Below are 23,332 nucleotides of genomic sequence, written 5' to 3'. Positions count from 1 at the left end.
TCAAGTAACACTGCTTGTCTGAATAGTTACTGTGAAATAGAAAAGTATGCAACATGAAATTAAGTGATAATGAAGTGCACATGTCAGTCACAACAAGTGAGGAAACTTCCAACGAAGTTTTTTGGGATAGTAAAGTAGCTGATAAACACAATTTCGGAACATTTCCCATGCAACATATCATCATAAAATGTTGGTACAGTAACTTTGCAAGAAATTTTTCTTTCAACTAATTGTAGCCTCAGTAAGGAAATTTAAGGTGTTATCTTACAATACAATAGGAACAGGTGTTACAGATATAACTACTTGTATCATATTTTTTTTATGGTGAAGGAGACTTAAACTGCATCATATGAGGACACAGTATTGGGTGACTTTGTCTCCTCATTTGCAACAACAAAGAACTTAATCTGTCCAAACCTTCAAACTGTGATTGAGCAGAGCAGCAGCCCCAGTGTATCATACCTTTTTGCTGACTAGCAACCAACTGGGTTTGTGGAGTGGCCTGAAGCCGACAGACACTTGGTGTGAGTTTGAGTGAAGGAGCCCCCTGGTAGCCACTGAAGACCCATAATCACTCATTATGCTGAAACTCTAAAACAAAACAAAACACAGATTTACAACATCTTTGCTGTCCTGTTACAATGGAAAAGTATTGACTTTAAACAAACGTCATGTTCTTCTCTGACTTTTGTGTGTGGGAGTCTGTGGGAGTTTCTCAGTGTACAGTTGAAAAGCCTGTTAACGTTGCTGAACACAACAGACTTGGTTCAGATTCCATCAACCAAGAGTTTTGGAGGGATAAAAATGAACAGATAGTGTTGTACAAACACCAGTTGAGCATGCTAAAAACAGGAACTTTTCAGTTTACTGAAGACTGTTAAGTTTACTTATCAAAGCGTGGTTATTAGTTTATAATTTCTTTCGAAAGACTGACTGTCCAATCAGATGTGAGGAGGTCAGCATCAGACAGATACTCGCTGGCTCGTTCCACATCTTCCATCTCAGAAAAGAAGTCCAAGTAGTTCTGGTGAAGGTACAGGTTGAAGATGCCTCCCAACATGTGTGAACGCTCAACAACTAACTGAATGAAAAGACAGAAAATTAAGTTCTGAATGTTCAATAAACAAACTAAAAGGAGAAATCCAACAAACAAACAGAAAAACATTTACCTCAGGGTTAATTAGCAATGCTTCTCTGTAATGATGCAACAGGTGACATGGTAAGCCAGGTGCAGAGGCACCCTCAATTGCATCAGCACCATTGTGATTCTCTCCTGTTGAAGACATCAAAATACAATTTCAAAAATCAAAGTCACAGCGCAGCAGTCTGGCTCCTCAGTGATCAGATGCTGGATTTTGTGAAGGACTTTCAGGTAAATTAGCAGGGTGTACAAGCAGAAATGTATGTGATTACCTTGTGATTTAAGCCACTGTAAGCATTGCAAAGAGTGATGACGTGCATCATTGTTTTGGTACTCATTTCAAACTAATTAAGGCCTTCTGAGACATCATATTTTTGAAGAATCTAAATGGTACCTGAACAAGATCGTCACTCACAGAATTTATTTTTTGGCTGGCATAACAGTGGGGAACATAACATACTTTGCCATCAGGTTGCTTTAGCCGATACTGTTGTGTTCTTGCTTCAAATTAATTGTGGATAACATCCTCAAGGTGAGCTCTAGATTTACAGTAGAGGGCTTAGTCAATCAGAATCATCTTCTTCAGTGGACAGATCAATTGCTTGGCAATACTTGAGTTGTTTAGAAGCAAAACGGTTTCTGTTATAACCCACGGTTTTATCTCTTAATGCCCATCTTGAAGGTGATTTGAGCTGCTTAAATGTCCATAATTTTCTCAATATATATATTCTCCCGGTCACCTTAAATTTCTCAATAGGGTCATAATCCCAGGGTTATTTAATCTTGAAGTATTAGTGCCATACAAAAAGTTGATATAAGCTTGAATGTTCAAACAGAGCAATTTTACAACTCCTAGGTCAGAAAACATTACCTGTCCACACAAGAATTTTTTTCTGAGTAGAAACTGGTCAGGACCTGTTCATCACCTTGACAAGCAACCTCCAACCTTTAAGAATAAAACTTGTAACCTTCTGGTCTTCAGCCATTATATGCCAGTAGATATTAGTTTTATTCCAGTCATTCCACTGCTAATCACATATGACTCTTCAGTGTTTGTGATAAACTGCTGCCCCTCCAGCGAAAACAAAAGCACAACATCTCACAACCCTAGTTTACAGTTTACAGTGAGTAACTTAAGTCCCTTATACAGCATGGTTGAGCCATGAGAAGATTTATCATACTCACCAGGTTTAAAAAGTCACATTAACTAGTAGCTGATGTTTATATATGAGTTGTAATATTCTAATAGTTCTATAGTGCTGGTATGTGCACAATGACTGATTCATGATTCATGGATACTCTGAACACAGCCCAAGAGCTTTTGGGTTATGCGTGAGATAAAACTACTTGTTCACAGCTCAGTGAGGCCTGCAAGGACAGTCTCCACACTATTGCTGCTGCAGCTCACTATGCTCTCATGGCTTCTTATTCTTTTTAACTGGATTGCTAAAAAATTTCAAATGAAACCCTTGATTTCATTCACTCTGAGTCAACTTTATGTTGCCTGCATGGCAGAACATGATAGGGGTCTAGGATACTCCTGTAATGAGCTGGTTCTCAGCAATTCCTAGACCATAGTGAATGGTCTCCTAAAACATACAGAAACCTTTGTTGTGTGAAGAAGTACTGATTAATCAAGGTGTTAACAGCAGTCAGCTGGAGAATCAAGGAGACATTCTGATGGGAAGCTAAGCTAAGAGCTGGTCAGAGAGAGGGTGCAGAGGAGCAGATTATCATTATTAATCTAAAACAATTTAAACATACAATTTTTCATAAAGACTCAGCAAGAGCTGTATTGTAGATTTTTGTTTGTCACGATCTTCTGCAGAATGTCTGTGTTTAAACATGTTGTTGTAACATACACTGTTGTACACAGGACACAACTGTCTGATGTGTAAAAATCTACACTGATATGGCATATACATATACATCTGTGTGGTTTTAACTGGAAAAACAAAAATCCCAGTAGCTGGCAGGAAACTACATTGTGTGCACAATTATTAGTATGTTGACCATATCATCATTTGTATGCATATTTTCTAACTCCAAGCTCTATAAACTTGAATGCTTTAATGGATTTAACCATAGCAGGTCATGTGTATCTGTGTAATGAGGGCGGGTGTGGCCTAAGGAGGTTAACACCCTACATCAAAGTGTGCATGATTATTAGGCAGCTTATTTTCCTAAAAAAGAGATTTAACTGACTCTGAAAAGTCAAAAATGACAAAAAGTCTCTCAGAGGGATGCAGCACTCTTGAAATTGCTAAGATATTGGGGCGTGATTACACAACCATCAAACGTTTTGTTGCAAACAGTCAACAGGGTCGCAAGAAACGTATTGAGAAAAAAAGACGCAAATTAACTGCCAAGGATCTGAGAAAAATCAAGTGTGAAGCTGCCAGGAACCCAATATCTTCCAGTGCTAATAAGTACCCAGAAGTACAAGATGTTCAGACCTCAGAGACATGGCCAAGGTAAGGACGGCTGAAACCCGACCACCACTGAACAAGACACATAAGATGAAGAGTCAAGACTGGGTCAACAAATATCTGAAGACTGATTTTTCAAAGGTTTTATGGACTGCTGAAATGAGAGTGACTCTTGACGGACCAGATGGATGTGCCCGTGACTGGATCAGTAACGGGCCCAGAGCTCCACTTCGATTCAGACGCCAGCAAGGTGGAGGTGGGGTACTGGTATGGGCTGGTATTACTAAAGATGAGCTCGTTGGACCTTTTTGGGTTGAAGATGGACTCAAAATCAACTCCCAAACCTACTGACAGTTTTTAGAAGACACTTTCTTCAAGGAGTGATACAGCCAGAAGTCTGCATATTTCAAAAAGGCAATAATTTTTATCCAGGACAATGCTCCATCACATCGATCTAAGTACTCCACTGCACGGCTAGCCAGTAAAGGCATTAAAGATGAAAAAATGGCCCCTTCCTCACCTGACCAGAACCCAATTGAGAACTTGTGGGCAGTTCTGAAACAGGAGATTTCCAGTGAAGGAAAACAGTACACCTCTCCGGACAGTGTCTGGGAGGTCGTGGTTGTTGCTGCACAGAAAGTTGATCGTCAACAGATAAAGAAACTGACAGACTCCATGAATGGAAGGCTTATCACAGTTATTGAAAGGAAGGGTGGCTATATTGGTCACTGATTTATTTTTTTTAAATGTCAGAAATGTTTATTTGAACATTTTGAGTTGTTTGTTTATAATTCTCTTTTAAAGAATTCTCATTCTTTATTTAAAAATAAGAAAGTGAGATGGGAAAATGTGTTTTTAATTTAGTTGTGTCAGTTGCCTCGTAATTGTACACGTATAGATATTCTCCTAAGAAAGCCAAAACCTCACTTTTACTTTGTTGAATATTCATGTTTGAGGTTTATTAACATTTTTATTGACCGAGATCATTGTTCATTAATATAAATAATCCTCCAAAATATGACTTGCCTAATAATTGTGCACACAGTGCTATTTGATCTGACCGTCACCCAAAGTCCCCAAATACAGAGCTATATGCATGTTTTAGTGTTGTTATGCAGAACAATCTCCTTTTATCCAGCAGTCTCAAACTATCGCTCGAAAGACTTTTTCTACATCCTTTTCACGCACAGTTTGAGATTTGATTTATGGTCAAATTTTCCAGGCAGTGTGGACCCATGGAGAGTGCATATGTCCACCATTTTAAAAGTTGAACTTATCACGCTGTAAGGAAAGAGTAATCTGCTAGTTGTTTCATAGAAAGTATTTTGTTTTTGCTTCAGGGATGTCTTCAAGAAAATGTGTTTTTGCATGTGACAAGTCGACCCTTTTCATCTTCCCTAAAGACCCTAAAGACCCAGCAGTCTTGGATCAATGGATGTGGTTTGTTTTTCCTGGTCAGTGACACAGTCAGTGTGGATTTGTTCACGACACTTCACATACAACAGTTTAATGAACAAGAAGTAGTATACTGGCTTTGTGGGGAGACTGAAGCTGAATGTGCAGGCTGTTCCTACTCTAAAAGAACATGAGTCTGAACCTTGAGCTGTGAGTGAAACTGTTTCAAATGTCTGTGTTGTGTAAGCATTAGACATATGAACAGATTTTAGTGTAACATCATGGTTACACTGAGCAAAAAGGCAACCCGGGGCTAACCTTATTTTTTGTTAATACACTGCTCAAAAAAATAGGGAACACCTAAACAACACAAATTAAATCAACTTGTCCTGTAAGGAAGCAACACTGATTATAAATCAATTTCACCTGCTGTTGTGCAAATGGAACAGACAACAGGTGAAAATTAGAGGCAATTAGCAAGACAACCCCTACAAAAGAGTGGTTCTGCAGGTGGTGACCACATACCATTTCTCTGTTCTCATCCTTTCTGGCTGATTAGGTACCGGGATGAGATCCTCAGACCCATTGTGAGACCGTATGGTGGTGCAATGGGCCCTGGGTTCCTTCTCATGCATGAATAGAATATAATAGAAAATACTTCATTCATCCCCCATTGGTGGAAATTCAAATTAGTCAAGTAGCTAAAAAATATATAATAATAATAATAATAATAATAATAATAATAATAATAATAAATGACTAAATAAATAAATAATAAATTTGAGAAAAACATGTCAGTAGTCGCTGTTAAAAAGCCTTATGGCTGTGGCGACAAAGGCCCTCCTGAACCTCTCAGTCCTGCAGCTGCTCTTCTGACCTGCCAGGCTGCTGTGGAGAGGATGTTTATTACCCTCCAAAACAGAATATAATTTCCTCCTCATCTGTTGCTTCACCACAACACTGAGAGGGTCTAGCTTTCTACCTTCTACAGAACTGGCCTTTTTCATCAGTTTGTTCAGGCACCTACAGTATTTGTCTGTAGTGCAACTCCCCCAGCAGACAACAGCATAGAACAGTGCACTCTCAGTGATAGTGGGATAAAATATGCATATCATGTCACTGCTGACGTTGAAGGACCTAAGCCGTCTCAGGAACAAGAGACGACTCTTGCCCTTCCTGTACACTGCTTCTATGTTGGCAGACCACTCCAGTTTATTATCCAGCAACACCCCTAGGTATTTTCAGGTCTGAACAGTCTCTATCTCCCCTCCATCAATGCAGACTGACTGGCATGAAGTTTTAGATCTCCTGATCTCCTCTACCACCAGTTATTTGGTTTTGGTAGTGTTCAGGAGCAGACAGTTATTTTTGTACCAGCCATTGAAGGACTCCACAAGGTCCCCATACTCCTTCCTCTGTCCAACGTGCACACATGCCACAACAGCCGTATCATCAGAATACTTCTGTATGTGGCAGGACTCTGAGTTGTACCTCAAGTCTGATGTGTTCAGGGTGAAAAGAAAAGGAGCCAAAACAGGTCCGTACTCCGGTAAGGACTTCCATCATACTCAAAGTTGTCGTCCACGTTGTCAAAATCTGATAAATATCCTGCCATGTTGCACAAAACTATTAGTAGCAAAATACGTGTGAAGTTAGCCGACTGTCACAGAGCACGGAGTAAATGAGCTGTGCTGCAGCAGTGCGCATCGATGACGTAATCCCAGTAGACGAGTGTGTAGAAAACCCTCTATAAGCCCCCCGATAGCCGACAATAACAACAACACAGCAGCTATGAGCTAACAGAGCTATAGTACACGTTTGTTCATTCATTCTTCTTAAAGTATTGGTGAAATAAAGACAGATAATGCGTTATTTAGAGGCTGCATCGTCTAAGCCCCGTTCACTCCGTTATATGGATCTCGAGGAATCTAAATATCTTCTGAAGGACGCCAACTTTCACCAAACTGTTCTCGGTGAGTAGATAAACGTATTTCATGCCAGAAATAAGGTCTAGGTTTAAAAATACTGGAGTTCCCCTTTAATTCATCGCCTTTTTTAAATATTTACAGACATTGCCGTTTGTGGAATAATTATAAAACATTGCCATTTGCGGTATAATTACAAAATATCGCAGTTTGCGGTATAATTACAAAACATAGCAGTTTACGGAATAATTACAAAACATCGCCGGTTGCGGTATACTTACAAGACATCTCAGTTTGAGGTATAATTACAAAACATCGTATTGTAATTGTAAAAGAAAGAAATAAGATAATAAAATCTAAATTATATTAAAGTTATTATTAAAAACAAGCAACAGTCTAGATAAGTCTAGAAAAATGTCTACATTTGGTGACAGTTTAACCTCCTCTGGCAGTTCCACTTATTATTTGTAGCATAACAGCTAAATGCTGCTTCTCCGTGTTAAGTCTGGACTCTGGACTGGACCAGCTGACCTGAGTCCTTGGATCTAAGAGCTCTGCTGGGTTTATATTCTCTGAACATATCACAGATGTATTTTGGGCCTAAACCATTCTGGGATTTGTAAACCATCAGAAGGCTTTTAAAATCTATTCTGTGACTGACTAGAAGCTAGAGTAAAGATTTTAAAACTAGTGTGATGTGTTCAGATCTCTTAGTCCTGGTTAAAACTCTAGAAGCAGCATTCTGGATGAGCTGCAGCTTTTTAATGCTCTTTTTGTGAAGTCCAGTTAAAAGACCATTACAGTAATCAAGTCTACTGGAGATGAATGCATGGATGAGTTTCTCCTGGTCTTTTTGGGAGAGAAAACATTTAATTCTGTTGATGATTCTGAGTTGGTAAAAAGCTGCCTTGGTGACAGCTAGGCCTGGGACGATAACAAATTTTGCTGGACGATATATTACCCCACAAATTATTGCAGATAAACAATATTATTGTCTAGGGCTGCCACGATTAGTCAACTAGTCACGATTATGTCAACTATTAAATTCGTCAACGACTAATTTAATAGTCGATGCATCGTTTTTTTTTTTCAAACTTTGTTTTTCTGTCTAAACTGCTACGGCACCTTCCACTGCTGCGTCTGCCTTTCTGTCCTTGACACACATGCGCAGTAGTTGTAATCGGGGTCAGCCGTGATGTCACAGGAAGTTAACCCAGACGGGCTCTAGTTTCATGGCTACCTGGCAACGGAGCTCAAAAGTGTGGGAGCATTTTAAGAAAACCAAAGACAAATGTGTGCAATGCAATATCTGCAAGGCAGAACTTGCCTTCCACGGCAGCATAACGACGATGCATGAGCATCTGAAAAGGAAGCATGTTGTTGTGTCTGATTGTGAAGAGGGATCGTCATCTTGGTAAGCGAACTGGCTAGTTAGCTGCTAAAATTAGCGTAAACAGAGTTAACTTGCTACTTACTCATATTATAGCTGTAAATGTTAACACTGACAGTGACGATTGGATTAATTAGCCTTAGCACACATATTTCATGTGTTTTCTGTAACGTTATAACACTGAAAGTGTTTGAATAGGAACGCTAAGGGCAGAAAAGGCTTGTACCTCCACCTCCTGTTGTGCCTCTTTGGCTTTAGTCAGTGCGGTTACATGCGGGCAATCGGATCAGATTATTGGCTAAATTACAATAAGATTGAGTTATTCAGCTCATGTAACAAGCTTAATCCAACAAGAAATCGAATCGGATCAGGTTACTTGCGATCAAATTAAGACCCCAGGATAACTTGATTCGACTGCCCACTGAACGTGCCTGGAGACGACAGTGGATCGGTTGGATAAGTTGGACAGTGGATCGGTTCTGCGCATGCTCGAGATTTTTTTCCGCAATCGTCACCCGGAAGTCGACGGAGACGATATTATTGTTGTTGTCGCCGCCGTTAGAAAAAAATACAAACAACGCGATGGAGAATGCGCCGTTGTGCATCACGTTTGTGCCATAACCAGCTCATCACAAATGTAGAGGGACGTAGCTTCATCTTGCTCTTCGTTCGCCATCTTTCTGAATGCCTGAATTTGTTGATGTTGGTGGTGGTGAAGACGTGAACCGGAAGTGGCTCTATTAGCGATAGTCGATACATTCACCGCCATGTAACAAAGGATAATTACCCTCAGATAAGGAGCATAACCCAACTATAGCTATAATCCAGTTAATCTCATCATATAAACCCACTGAGTGTTGCTCCAGCTCTGCATCCACAGTACAGCTTTTTTTTTTAGCTCGGCTGGAATTGGATGTTTAATTCCATGTCCAATCCTTGACCGTGCCAACAGTTCTTCTCTTGTGTACACTGCTCTACTGAGCCTTTTTTTGTCAAAAAAATTTAAATGAAACAAAATGTAAATAAAAATGAGATCACTAAAAAAACATAATTATTAGGGCTGGGCAAATATTATATTATGCGTTAATCACATGATTTCTTCTAATTAATCATGAATAATCACATTGCTATACGCAAAATCCAAAAATGAATTCAAAAGTAGCATATAACGTACTTTTATTGAAACTGTACAGTCATATGATGGAAGTACTCCGGTGATAAGACAATTCAACGTTGCAGTGCTTACAAAGAACTTTGGCTCTGTCGATTGCGCCATCTGGAAAAACTTTTAAATGAAAATGGCCATGTAAAAGTTACGTAACCTTCTGCTGTTTCCTGTGAGCGCCGCAGCAGTAACCAACATCCCAGGCTCAATGGACTTTTCAAAATAAAAGCCAATGAGCAACAGACTTTTACAATAAAATAATGAATAATAACAACTGCGCTAATGGGAGACAAATAATTATTGGCGATAATGAATTCATTAGTTAACGCAAAAATAATGTGTTAATGTGCCCAGCCCTAATAATTATATCAACGATGAACAGAATTTCTGTCGATAAGGTTGGCGCATAGCAACCGAGAACAATGACAATGCTGGGCCTCATGTGGCGGAAGTGTGTCAGCAGTTCCTGCATGATGAAGGCATTGATGCTATGGACTGGCCTGCCCGTTCCCCTAACCTGAATCTAATCGAGCATATCTGGGACATCATGTCTCGTTCCATCCACCAACACCACATTGTACCACAGACTGTCCAGGAGTTGTCTGATGCTTTAATCCAGGTCTGGGAGGAGCTCCCTCAGGAATACATCCGCCGGCTCATCAGGAGCATGCCCAGGTGTTGTAGAGAGGTCATACAGGCACGTGGAGGCCACACACTCTACTGAGCCTCATTTTGACTTGTCTTGAGGAATTTCCACTGAAGTTGGATCAGCCTGTAATGTGATTTTCCACTTTTATTTTGAGTAGGATTCCAAATCCAGACCTCAATGGGATAATAATTTTGATTTACATTGATCATTTTATGTTATTTTGTTCTCAACACATTCCACTATGTAATGAATAACAGTTTTCAACTGGAATATTTCATTCACTGAGATCTAGGATGTGTTATTTTAGTATTCCCATTATTTTTTTGAGCAGTGTACATTTAAACAAAAGACAACTGGACGTGTCCTTTTGTTGCTTCCACAACTGCTCAGATACTGCTCAGTTACTCACACAAACAAGTACTGAACAGATTTACCAAACAGAGATGTCCTACTGTAATCTTTGCTGTGATGGTACTTTATGACACTCACTTTGATGTTCTGGTTCTGATTCTGATTCCAACATGAGTCTGGATCTCATGAGTTTCTGCTTTCTAGCCAGCAGCTGGAGTAGTTGCAAGTTCACAAGTCATCGTCATCTCCTTCCTACGCTAATCTCCAGGAATTCAACCAATCAGTAGACACTTTAGTCAGATCCTCTCGTTCTCAGGAGGTGGCTTCTCCCGGGAGAAAACTCTCCTTGTTCTGAACTAATTACAAACTATTTGGAGTTATGAAATGCGCACAGCTAATCCAGAGGTACCAAAGATCAATAATTAAATGACTGGAAATTATCATGCCATATCCCCTTTAAGTATGTTTTTTTTAAGCTTTCGTTTAAGTGTTACTGTTTGATTTTTCCATTTTTAACCAATTCGGATCAGTCCAATAAACTGCTGCATACAGTATGAATATGCTGCTATTACAATAAAGCTCTGCTTAAAACAGAGGAATTTCTATCCAGTTAAACTAAGAAGGCATTTTACGGTGCAGGATATGTGTTGTCACAGCTTGCCAATCCAATAGTTTGTTAGCCTGTTTGTTACTTCATTCATTCAACTTTCTGGCACACAGTGTGGTCTTTCTCCACAATCCACAAAAGTTCAACTTTTTCAGCGTAGTCAAGACAAATTCTAGTAGGGAGGAAAACCTTAGTGGTGTTTCACACACTTGTCCCGATTACAGAGCTCTACACGGTAGTGAATGGACTTCTACTTGACTTGCAAGTGAACACACAAGTATGTGGAAATTATTTGCAAGTGTTTACATGCATCACTCTAGATTTTGTTTTGAAGCATTAATTGAAGAAAAATATGACAAGTCAATCACAAATAACAATGAAAATGAGAAAGAAAGTCCTGCCTCTGATAGAAGCTTAAGGAAATCCAGTATATGCTTTCTGACATAAAGCCCTCTGAGCTTCTATACACAGGGGACTAAGATAAATTGGTCTAACAACACTTGCATGTAGAATACTTTTCACTGCAGAAATCATACGTGGAAGTAAATCATAGGATGGGCTTGCATGTAAAACTTGGAGACATGACTCACGTTTGCAGTGCAGGATCTTTCCCAGTGCTCTGAACAGGAAAAGAGAAGCATCTTTCCCTCCAACAGCCTGCTGCTCTTCAACCTCTTTTGTCTTCCTTGACTTTTTCATCCTCTGGTTCCTTATAGAAACGCTTCTTCCAAGTGACATTACAGGTTTCTCCTTCTTCCACAGTAACCCCTTTTCCAATGAAGTGTCTGAAAAATACTAAAGTTTACTTGAAAAGGCTAAAGCACCGATCAAATGTAAAAAATGTAACAGTTGGCATGTGTACACTCTTGACTACTTGTCCTGTGCAGTATGGTGAGGTGTGTGGATTAACTCTGACCTGGGAGACAGAGGAACTGGAGACTATTGATGGCACTACGAACATCCCCAGAGCTTCCTGAACACAGTGTTTCCAGTGCTGTCTTGTCTGGCAGACCCATTCTTCCACAACTCTGTTGAAAGTGATCAGCAAATGAAATTATGTAGAAAACAAAGGTTTTTCTATGTGGAATCAATTGTGAGGCTTCCCTCACCCTTCTTGTCTCAAGGGTCAAAACGCTATTCAGGACCTTCATCATTGTAGTTGGAGCCACTGGATTAAAGCTGAAAAACCCCCACAATACGCCATTCATGGAAGTCCAGTTGAAAGACACATAATTGCACAACATCAAGATAAATGCCAAAACATTGAAACTTACCACAAATTTCTGCAGTGTATTCTAAACTGTCACAGCCTTAATTCAGTAACTTAGCCAGAAAATGTTTATAGGGATGTTTAGACAGAGACCGTTACTCTAAAGGGTAACCTTTTTCCCCACTGCACTCTCTCTTGAACTGCAAACTTAAGTAACCTAAACATAGGTTTGGGTGGTCTCCCCAACTCTTGACATTGTAATTGGGGGTCTAGCAGCAAAGCTGCAGGCATCCATTGTGTTTGTAGCTTTTCCTATTGTTATTGATCTACTTTCCGCTGCAATTAAAGTCTATGGCAAAGCGAACTCTCTAGCGCCACCAACACGTCAAAGTTTGAAGTACATTCAACTGCATAACTTTGGACTTTCACAAATTCAGTACCGTTAGACTCCTTAGATCATGACGTCAATTTTCGCCTAACTAGAGTTTCCACTATTTTGGATTTTGTTGAAAAGCTTAAAAACATTTCATCGGTCGCAAATTTTGACCGATTCCACACAAAAGCTAGAAGATGGATTTTTCAATTTCAAAACTTTGTCCACCCACTACAATCAATCAAACTTGGCGGCCACGATGCCAAACAGGAAGTGAGACCATATCTCAACAACTGTTTGATCTTTTGACGTCAAACTTCTAACATAGACTCATAACCACTTCTTTAAGAGGCCCAAGAATATTGGTGACCTTGAGACTATGAGGCGCTATATCTAGCAAAAATAAATTTTTGCTCATATCTTTGGACCCGTTGGTCCCAATTTCACACATGAGGTACCGTTGGAATCCCTGGATGTAGACGAGGTCAAAGCACCCTGTGACGTCATTTGCGCCATTTTGGATTTTCCGCCATTTTGAATTATATTAAAAACCTTCAAAAAGCATTAGGGCTCACCAAGATTGTCTGATTTCCACGGGACTTGACACATAGAATCTTCAGACCAAGCCTCACAAAAGGTATCATTTGGATTTTTTAAATTCACTTCCGTTTGCCTGTAGCAGCCAATCAAATTCGGTGCTGACACGCCATACAGAAAGTGAGGCCATATCTCTTCGATGCATTGACATATCGATGCCTAACTTGGTGTATGGATTAATGATGCCTTCCTGAGCAGTCATAGGCTTATCTGCTATGCTGATAGACCCCCCTATCACTGCTTGCAGCTATATTTATCTCTGTTTTCCTTGTAAGTTGCTTTGGATAAAAGCGTCTGTTAAATGCATGAATATAAATGCAAACGTAACTGGATTAGGAATATTATCACAATCAGTTCTCATTGTTTTGTTTGCAATATTTCTCTATCAATAATTTGAGCCTCACATGGGAAAACTGGGTGCTGGTCAGCTCCAGGATCAGTCCAGGAGCTGACTGGAATTAGCTTCTCTCTCAATAAACTACATGGTAAAATGTGAAGGCTGCAAACACAAATTCAATGAAAACCACAGAGCACATCTGCATTTTCAAAGAATTTTAGAAATTTATAGAATTTCTAAGCTTTATGGAGCACAGTGATTTGGGGTTTTCATAAAATCCTACTAGCCCAGTCACAATCAGCGGTCTATTGCTTAAACCTGATGCAGCTGATGCCCAGCTCCTCCTGGATCTCTCTGGGAAAAAGAGAGCGTAAGCTGCTGTCTCCACTCAGAGAGTCTGACACAATGAACACCAGGGGACATCGACTAGTTTTCACAAAGAGCCTGGAAGACATACAAGACAACACAATCTCAAATAGAGAAAGGAAACATGCCAGTACTATAGCAATTGTTTGCGAACAATAACAAAACCTTCAAAAAACTTAACACATTTAGTGACCAGCCTGTTCTGCTGGAAGCCCTTCATCAAGTCAAACACTTCCCCATGCTTACAGTGAATCATAAAGCTTGCTGAGCAGCAGCAAAGCAGCTCTCAAAAACTTAGACAGAGAAAGCCTCAAACTAAACCAGAAGTAATAAGACTGTCAGGTAAAGCAACTGTAGGATGTAAGTTGTTAAGTTCTTACCTCAAGATGTCATGCAGGCTGCCAGGCTGCCTGTAAAACTGGTTTGGGAAATCCTGAAGAAAACAAACATGTCTAAGAAGATAAACTGACACAGCATAGTTTAGCATAGCCTTTATTGCCATAACCTGAATCAAAATAGTTGGGGGTAGCAAAAGTGGGGAGAGAAGATAATCAGTGAGAGGGGTATACATTCATGAGGGTATGAGGTTATGGTGGACAGTTTATAATACAAAAGGTCAAACTAGGTGCTGAAAGACTCAAGGTACTCATGAACCTTCAATTGTCACATGAAGATTCAAACCTGTGGATGAACTTCAAAATAATGTGTTCTCTCTGTAAGGGCATCGTTTGGATATCAAACTCACATTCAGATTCAATCATCTGTATCATAGCAGTAAAATGTGTTGTTTTTCTTTCTATTCTTCATCAATAGCTTTAGATCAACATACCACTTTGGCAGAAAAAGATGTTAACACCCAACATCAGTTAGAAAAAACAACATGGCTATAGATGAAAGAGATGACTTGCAGGGATAATGTGCCCGCATGCACCGGTCAACCACAGCGTTAAAAACCACTGACAGGTAAAGTAAGTAATACTGCTCATCGTGTTGCAATGCAGTGTGTATTGGCTCATTCTAACTAGTTGGAATGGGCCACTATGTTGTATGTTGAAGTTAGTTAGTCTATTATTTGAGATGTTTTTGGTTATTAGCACTGTACCATGCTCTATATTGAATCGGAAGGTTAAAAACAAATCCACACTCAGTCAGAGCAATGGTTGACTTTACTGGCCTCTCCAAGCAGAGCAAACAACGGTCTGATTGAAAATGTGCCCTTCCAAGTAGCAGTTAATCCGAAACAATAGAACGCAGTTAGTCCGATAATATCCAAACACAACAAATTGTATTTCACGCCAATCTATCCATTATATCCCACATATTCAAGGTTAAGTCACAGAGGCAAAAGGTCCAAGAGAGAAATCCAGGCATACATCTCCCCAACAACACTAAAGCGCCTGATGAGATATAGAATGACATGATATAGAATGACATTATCAAGAATGTAACAACGCATCAAAGTGGCAGCATGTTGCAGTAGTTCTGATCATAGTGTCTGTATTTTCAATATGTGATTTATACTCCCCACAAAACTGTGATTCTTGGGAGATATTTCTGCTCTGGTTTGGCAGTTGCACTGCTTGAGTGGATTATCCACACTTTTCAAAATGAAGTTACATTGCCAGTGCATAAATAATTTACAAACAGGATCAGCAAATTAAACTTTCCAAAGGTTAACTAAAAAAAACAGAAAACCAGAGTTGAAATTATCAAGAATGCTGTACTTTTCTAAAACAGCTGTAAATTGCTTAGCCACAAGCTTCTAAAATCTTAGCAATAAATGGTAATTTCAAAATAGGTCTGTAGCTGCTAAAAAGAGAGGGATCAAGCTTGTTTTTTTTATTTTAAGAGTAGGTGAATGACAACATTCTTAAAATAAACTTGACCAGACACTATATCAGGTATGATATAGTGAGCGAACAGAGACCAATGGACTGAAAGACATCTTTGAACAAGTAAGGTAACATATCAAGAGAACGGAATGATGTTATAAAATTATAAAATTAGGGCAGGACTTTAACGCGTTAATTAAGATTAATTAACTACACAAAAATGAATGCATTAAAAAAAATTAACGCATTTTAATCACACTTATTTTTCCACCGCGGAACGTTTCTCACTGGATGAGTTTCAGGCATACCGATTATACTGGAGCACCAACTAACGTTCATGACTTCAGACATAGGTGGCGCCAGCGTTATCCCTTCCATAAAACCAAGAGAAGTGCGAAGTCCAACAGCGCCTCCACGTCAGGCAACTGCGATGACAACTGTCACTCACATGACGTACGTCACTAATGTGAGCGCGCTTTGAGTGCATGCTCATCACAAAACCCGGCAGATTGTACTAATTTGAAAATCCAACCTGGTGAGTTTTAATATTGTTTTTGGAAACTTTGCTGACTTTGTTATTGCGTTTTGCGCGCTGCCTGTTTCATGCTCTTCCTTGCTGCGGTCTTGTTGCCTAATTAGCATGCTTAATTGGTCGGGGCTGTGTTTTGACTCTTGGCTGTTGTGTGGTAGAATATGGCTTTAGGATAACTTAACTATTAACTATACCATCTCTCTCTCTCTCTCTGTCTGTGTGTGTGTTTCTAGCTGTGGGAGGGTGTTGTTTTATTGAATATATAGTCAAATAGAAATTATGGCATTGATTTGAGCCCCACCTTAGTTGTCGGACCAATGTCGGACACCGTAGTTTTCTCTGGACCCCTGCCAAATCTGACCACTGATGACATGTTTAGCCGCATGTCCTCATTCAATCGCTGGTTGTCTAGATGGTGTCTAGCAAACAACGTGGGCTACATAGATAACTGGCAATCTTTCTGGAGAAAACCTGGTCTGATGAGGAGAGACGGCATCCATCCCACTTTGGAAGGAGCGGCTCTCATTTCTAGAAATATGGACGAATTTATTAGTCATCCAAAAACATGACAACCCAGGGTTGAGACCAGGATGCAGACTTGTAGTCTTACACACTTCTCTGCGGCTTCCCACCTGATGCTGCTGAATATTAGATCTCTCCTTTGGAAGTCTCTGTTAGTGAATGATTTGATCTGTGATCATCATATTGATATATTTTGTCTTACAGCAACCTGGCTGCAGCAGGAGGATCATGTTAGCATTAATGAATCAACTCCCTCTGACTATTTAAATGTTCACGTTCCTCCAACCACAGGCAGAGGAGGAGGAGTGGCAGCTATCTTCAGATCAGGGTTACTAATCAGTCCTAGACCCAAGATTAGTTTTAGCTTCTCAGTTTTTCCCACCCAAAGTGGAAATCACAAAAACCTCTTGTGTTTGTTGTTGTGTATCGTCCACCTGGCCCTTATTCTGAGTTTCTGTCTGAATTCTCAGAGTTTTTATCCCAGTTAGTGCTGAGTACAGATAAAGTCATTGTAGTGGGTGAATTTAATATTCATGTAGATGTTGAAAATGACAGCCAAAATATTAACTTTAATTCTATATTAGACTCTATTGGATTTTCTCAAAGTGTTCACAGACATACTCACTGCCTTAATCATACCCTTGACCTTGTGCTGACGTATGGCATTGAGAGTGAACAGTTAACAGTGTTCCCTCATAACTCTGTCTTGTCTGACCATTTTTTAATAACTTTTGAATTTACATTACTTGACTATACGGCTTCTGAGAAGAATTTTACATATAGAAGGTGTCTGTCAGAGAATGCTGTAACCAGATTTAAAGAGTTGATTTCATCATCCTTTTCTTCACTGCCATGTGCAGATATAACAGAGGACGGCTGCCTAAATTTTACTCCAGTAGAACTTGACTCTCTTGTTGACAGTACTATAGCTTCAATGCGTACAACACTGGACAATGTTGCCCCTCTGAAAAGGAAGGTAATCAGTCAGAAGAGATTGGCTCCTTGGCATAATTCACAGCTGCATGCGTTAAAGCAGACTGCAAGAAAGCTGGAGAGACAGTGGCGTTCCTCTAATTTAGAAGAGTCTCAAAGATAGTTTAATAACGTATAAGAAAGCCCTTCGTAAAGCTAGAACTGCTTATTATTCATTATTGATAGACAAGAATAAGAATAATCCCAGGTTTCTTTTCAGCACTGTTGCCAGGCTGACAAAGAGTCTGAGCTCTGTTTAGCCATGTATTCCTTCAACTCTCAGCAGTGATGATTTCATGAGATTCTTTATCAATAAAATTGTTTTTATCAGAGAGAAGATTAATGGAATCCTTCCCACTATTATCACTGGTGTATCATCAAGTAGAGCAGCTTTAGAAGTATCTTTCGAACCTGATTTGTATTTAGACGCTTCTGCCCAGTTGATCTCTCTGAGCTAACAACAGCAATAGTCTCTTCTAAACCATCAACTTGTATTTTAGACCCAATCCCAACCAGACTGTTCAAGGAGGTTTTCCCCTTAATTGACACTTCCATATTGGATTTGATCAATCTGTCTTTGTTGACAGGATATGTACCTCAGACTTTTAAGGTTGCTGTAATTAAACCTTTACTTAAAAAACCTACTCTTGATTCAGAAGTGTTGGCTAATTATCGACCTATATCCAATCTCCCTTTTTTGTCTAAAGTTCTTGAAAAAATAGTTGCAGCTCACCTTTGTGATCATTTACATAGAAATAATCTGTTTGAAGAGTTTCAGTCAGGATTCAGAGTGCATCATAGCACAGAAACAGCACTGGTGAAAGTTACCAATGATCTCCTCTTAGCCTCTGATCGTGGACTTGTTTCTGTGCTTGTCCTGTTGGATCTCAGTGCTGCATTTGATACGATCGATCACAGCATTCTGTTACAGAGACTTGAACATGTTATTGGGATTAAAGGAACTGCATTAGGCTGGTTTAAGTCATATTTATTTGATAGATTCCAGTTTGTTCTTATAAATGAATAATCTTCCTCACACACCAGAGTAAGTCATGGAGTTCCTCAGGGTTCTGTGCTTGGACCGATTCTTTTTACCTTATACATGCTTCCATTAGGTAACATTATTAGACAGCATGGCATAAATTTACATTGTTATGCTGATGTTACTCAGCTGTACTTATCTATGAAACCAGATGAAACCAATAGGTTGGTCAGACTACAAGCCTGTCTTAATGACATAAAGACCTGGATGACTCAGAACTGTCTGCTTTTAAATTCAGACAAAACTGAAGTTGTTCTCTTTGGACCTGAGCGCTTCAGGGAGAAATTGTCTAGTTATATAGTTACTCTAGATGGTATTTCCTTGGCTTCTAGATCTACAGTGAGGAACCTTGGAGTTATTTTTGACCAGAATTTATCATTTGATGCACATATAAAACTGGTTTCTAGGACTGCCTTCTTTCACCTTCGTAATATTGTTAAAATCAGGAACATCCTGTCTCAGGGTGATGCAGAGAAACTAGTTCATGCATTTGTTATTTCAAGATTGGACTACTGTAATTCCTTATTATTGGGCTGTCCCACATATTCTCTGAAAAGCCTCCAGCTGATCCAAAATGCTGCAGCCAGAGTTCTGATGAGAACTAGAGAGATCATGTTTCTCCACTTTTAGCTTCTCTTCATTGGCTCCCTGTTAAATTCAGAATAGAATTTAAGATTCTTCCCCTCACATATAAAGCTCTTAATGACCGAGCTCCATCATATCTTAAAGATCTCATTGTAAGATATTTTCCTAACAGAGCACTTTGCTCCCAAACTGCAGGTTTAGTTGTTGTTCCCAGAGTTTCTAAAAGTAGAATGGGAGGTAGAGCCTTCAGTTATCAAGCCCCTCTCTTGTGGAATAAGCTGCCAGTAAATGTCCGGGAAGCAGACACCCTTTCCACTTTTAAGATTAGGCTTAAAACTTTCCTTTCTGATAAAGCTTATAGTTAGGGATGGCTCAGGTAATCCTGAAACATCCCATAGTTAAGCTGCTATAGGCTTAGACTGCTGGGGGACCTCATCTGTCACACCTTTCCTCACTTTGCTCTCTTTTTCCCCCTGTTTAATTTCACAATTGATTTTATGTACATGTGACATTATTGTGGTTATTAACTTGTGTTTCCCTGTTCCAACAGGTATCCTTTGAATGGCGTTATGGTGTTTTTCCCCCCTCTTTTCCGTCTTCTCAAACCCCAGCTGGTCGAGGCGGATGGCCACCCTTCCTGAGTCTGGTTCTGCCAGAGGTTTCTTCCTGTTAAAAGGGAGTCGTTCCTTTCCACAGTCGCCACAGGCACGCTCAGGACGGGAGATTGGACTGAAGACAAGTTTCGGTGTAATCTGTTGGTTTCCTTAGCTAGGATATTATTTTTTCAATTGGCTCTATATGAATGAATTGGATTATGATTACAATGAATTGAATTCCAATTGGCTTGAATTGGACAATATTATTTAAGTGCCTTGAGATGACAATTGTTGCAATTTGGCGCTATATAAATAAAATTTAATTGAATTGAGTAGTTGAACCAGAAAAAAATACTCGGGCAACAAACCACAGTGAACAATAGTTAAACCTGAACGAAGAAGCTGCTGAGGCCGCTTTGGTTGGCCCCGTGGACGGGAGATTTGGTTTTAAAAAACAGAGGGATGGGGTGGTCGGTAGGGTAGTAGTGGGCTGTGCAGGCGCCCCGTGTATAGAGGCTACAGTCCTCGCTGCAGTCGGCCCCAGTTTGAATCTTGTATCAGACAGCCTTTTACTGCGTGTCATTCCCCCTCTTTCTGCTTTCTCTCTTTTTATCTGTCCTGGCCATTAAAAGGCATAAAAAAAATAAATGAACAAAACTGGACGGATGGATGGAAGCGTGGATAAGAGCACGGTTGGTTGAGTACCATTGAAAAAAAAAAAAACTGTTGTTGCTTAAGCTGATGTATTCAGTTATTATTCAATGGTATACTAAAATCCATGTGAAAAAAATTGCTTCTCACTGTTTCCAGGTCAAATATTTATATGCGATTAAAATGCAATTAATTTTGATTAATTAATTACAAAGCCTCTAATTAATTAGATTGATTTATTTTTTAATTTTTTTTAAATCGAGTCCCGACCCTAAATAAAATCCATCCTGTTGTTGGCAGAGTTCTCCGTCTCTGTGTTATTACGGAATGAAGCTGCAGTTTTCTTTCCCGCTTTTTATATCCAACTTCAGCTGCAGAACTCCTTTAAAGGTGCCTCCAGTTTTTAAACAGTCTAAGGCACTGAACAGTAACACAGGCTGAAACTTTTGAAACTATTTCATTTAACCAACTAATCTGACCAGGTCAGATAAAGAAACAGGTAAAAAACATTCTAAAATTACAGACCAAGCAGGAGTGGGAACAGACATTGAAAGAATATTTCTTCTCACATTACAAAAGCCAAAAAATTTTTTTCCCAATCCTCATTTGAGAAAATTGGGACAGCAGGAGGAGTAGGAGTAACACAATCACTAATAGTGTTGAATAGCACTTTAGGATTACCTCTGCTCATTGACATCAAGTTTGAAAAATATGCAGCCCTCACATCTCAAACAGTATTGTTAAAAGAAACTAAAAGGTCCTTTAAGTGAAGCAAATGAACACACAAGCCAGTTGTTCTCCATGAGCGCTCAACTTTCCTAAAATAAAGTTTTAGACAGTGAATGCTGTCATTTACCCAGGGGGATGACTTTAACAGAGGAACTAGTCTTGTTTTAACATGATAGACCTTATCTAAAATGGAAAGACAATAATCACTAGAAAAAAAGCTGTTCCTGCGAAACAGCAGTGAGAATGCTTTTTAAGTTGAATGGGATTAGTTGAACATGCTCAAAAAGCTGAATCTAGTGGAAATTTAGCAGAAATCAAGTGAGCAATAGTTAAAATGGCTTCAGTGTAATATACAGCAGGGAGTGGAAGAGTGATGTCATCAGTGATAGCAATGTTTGTCAACAGCTGCAGCTTAACGAGCTCATATTTCAGAATTGGCTTAGTCAAAATTTTAAAAAATTGAACTTTTCAGTAAGAGAAAGGTCTGCTGAAGACACTGATGTGATTTATATCAAGGTCCTGTGTAAAATATAGGTTTTATAGCAGTTTGAATACAGCCTTCACTGTGATCTTAAAGAAGCGAAGGAGGGCCTGTTTATCATGGAAATGTGTGATTTTGCTCTGAATCTGAGGTGATTTAAGTTAAAGCACAAATATGGAAAGAAGACATAAATAGCTTCATGTTAAGCTAGAATTTATCCAGTTTTAAGAGAAATTGTGGATGTTAAGGAGGTTTTAGGCTGTGATTAGTGTGGAGGATGAGTGGTTTCTGTGGATTTCCCTGTATTTCTAATGGAGAGGGACAGTGCTGATTCTCTAAGGTCATTTTCTCAAAAACCATTTTAGTAATGAGAGAGAAAAATACAAGCACACTTCTGCAGATCCAGACGCACGTTTTGAGGTATCATATGTGTGCTTTAGACAGCATGAGTGAGGGAAAGTACACAGAATGAAGGCCTGAGCCAAAGAGAGACAGAGGAGGACAGGTTGTGCCTGTTCAGAACAATCAGCTGCTTCAATAGATTTATAAGTCATAGTAAAAGACTATTTTAACCTGTTAATAGCAGAAAGGTATGCTGCAGACAGGTAAGTCATTTCTATCAAGGTCCTGTGTAGAATACAGGTTTTAAGGCAGTTTTAGCACAGCCCTCACTGTCAGTTTAAAGGAGAGAAGTGCAGCTTCTTTATCATGGAAGTTTGTGCTGTGATGGCTGAGAGACAGATAACGCCATGTTACATTGTGTTAGGAGCACACATAACACAGGCTGGCATAAAGCTTTTACAATAGGGCCGCCATGTTGGCTGGAGTAACTGTCAGCAAAGAAAAGCTGAAGGGTTAAAAACAACAAAAGGATTTCAAGCAGGTAATAAATGAAAAGTCTTGACATTTCTAAAGTGTGACATTTCTAAAACTAAAAATAGTGAAAGTTTAGCACAAAGCAAGTTGCTGAAATCCTGGTTGAAGCAGTGAAGATGAAAATAAAATAGTGGAATCATTTAAACCTTTTGGAAAAAACTGCAGAAGTCTTAGTTGAATAAGTTGAAAGGTTAAAAATTTTTGAGGAAAGATGTGCAGTTGAAATATTAGTAAAAAGTAATTTGCTGCAGTTTCAAAAGGCCTGAAATGTCTTTTTGAAAGGAGCTGGAGCTTTAAGAAGGCAGAAAAGTAGCTGAATGGGATTAGTTGAACATGCTCAAAAAACTGAATCTAGTGGAAATTTAGCAGAAATCAAGTGATTAATAGTCAAAATGGCTTCAGTGTAATATACAGCAGGGAGTGGAAGAGTGATGTCATCAGTTATAGCAATGTTTGTCAACAGCTGCAGCTTAACGAGCTCTCTCCCTGTATAACCTGCAGAAATTGCATCTTTGGATACTATGACCTGCTGTGAGAAAACCGGAAGAGCGAGGAAAATAATTTGAAAACCGTAAGAAG

At 39.3% G+C, this 23,332-nt stretch overlaps 1 protein-coding gene across 2 annotated transcripts in view; it reads right to left on the bottom strand.

Moving 5' to 3' along the window:
* rad17 (RAD17 checkpoint clamp loader component) overlaps positions 1 to 23,332 on the bottom strand; it is a 52,048-nt gene that overhangs the window by 15,264 nt on the left and 13,452 nt on the right. For both annotated transcript variants that reach the window (XM_072388578.1, XM_072388579.1), the window contains 8 exons: positions 14,316 to 14,368; positions 13,888 to 14,013; positions 12,162 to 12,231; positions 11,969 to 12,080; positions 11,643 to 11,837; positions 1,170 to 1,273; positions 935 to 1,081; positions 463 to 591 (listed from right to left, as the gene is read on the bottom strand). In XM_072388578.1, coding sequence (XP_072244679.1) covers positions 463 to 591; positions 935 to 1,081; positions 1,170 to 1,273; positions 11,643 to 11,837; positions 11,969 to 12,080; positions 12,162 to 12,231; positions 13,888 to 14,013; positions 14,316 to 14,368 — 936 coding nt within the window. The remainder of the gene's footprint in view (positions 1 to 462; positions 592 to 934; positions 1,082 to 1,169; positions 1,274 to 11,642; positions 11,838 to 11,968; positions 12,081 to 12,161; positions 12,232 to 13,887; positions 14,014 to 14,315; positions 14,369 to 23,332) is intronic.

The sequence above is a fragment of the Leuresthes tenuis genome, unplaced genomic scaffold (genome assembly GCF_036924035.1).
Source record: "Leuresthes tenuis unplaced genomic scaffold, fLeuTen1.0.hap1 SCAF_6, whole genome shotgun sequence".
Classification (NCBI taxonomy): Eukaryota; Metazoa; Chordata; class Actinopteri; order Atheriniformes; family Atherinopsidae; genus Leuresthes; species Leuresthes tenuis.
The sequence above is the reverse complement of the archived record's forward strand: the minus strand, read 5'-3'. Positions and strand labels throughout refer to the sequence as shown.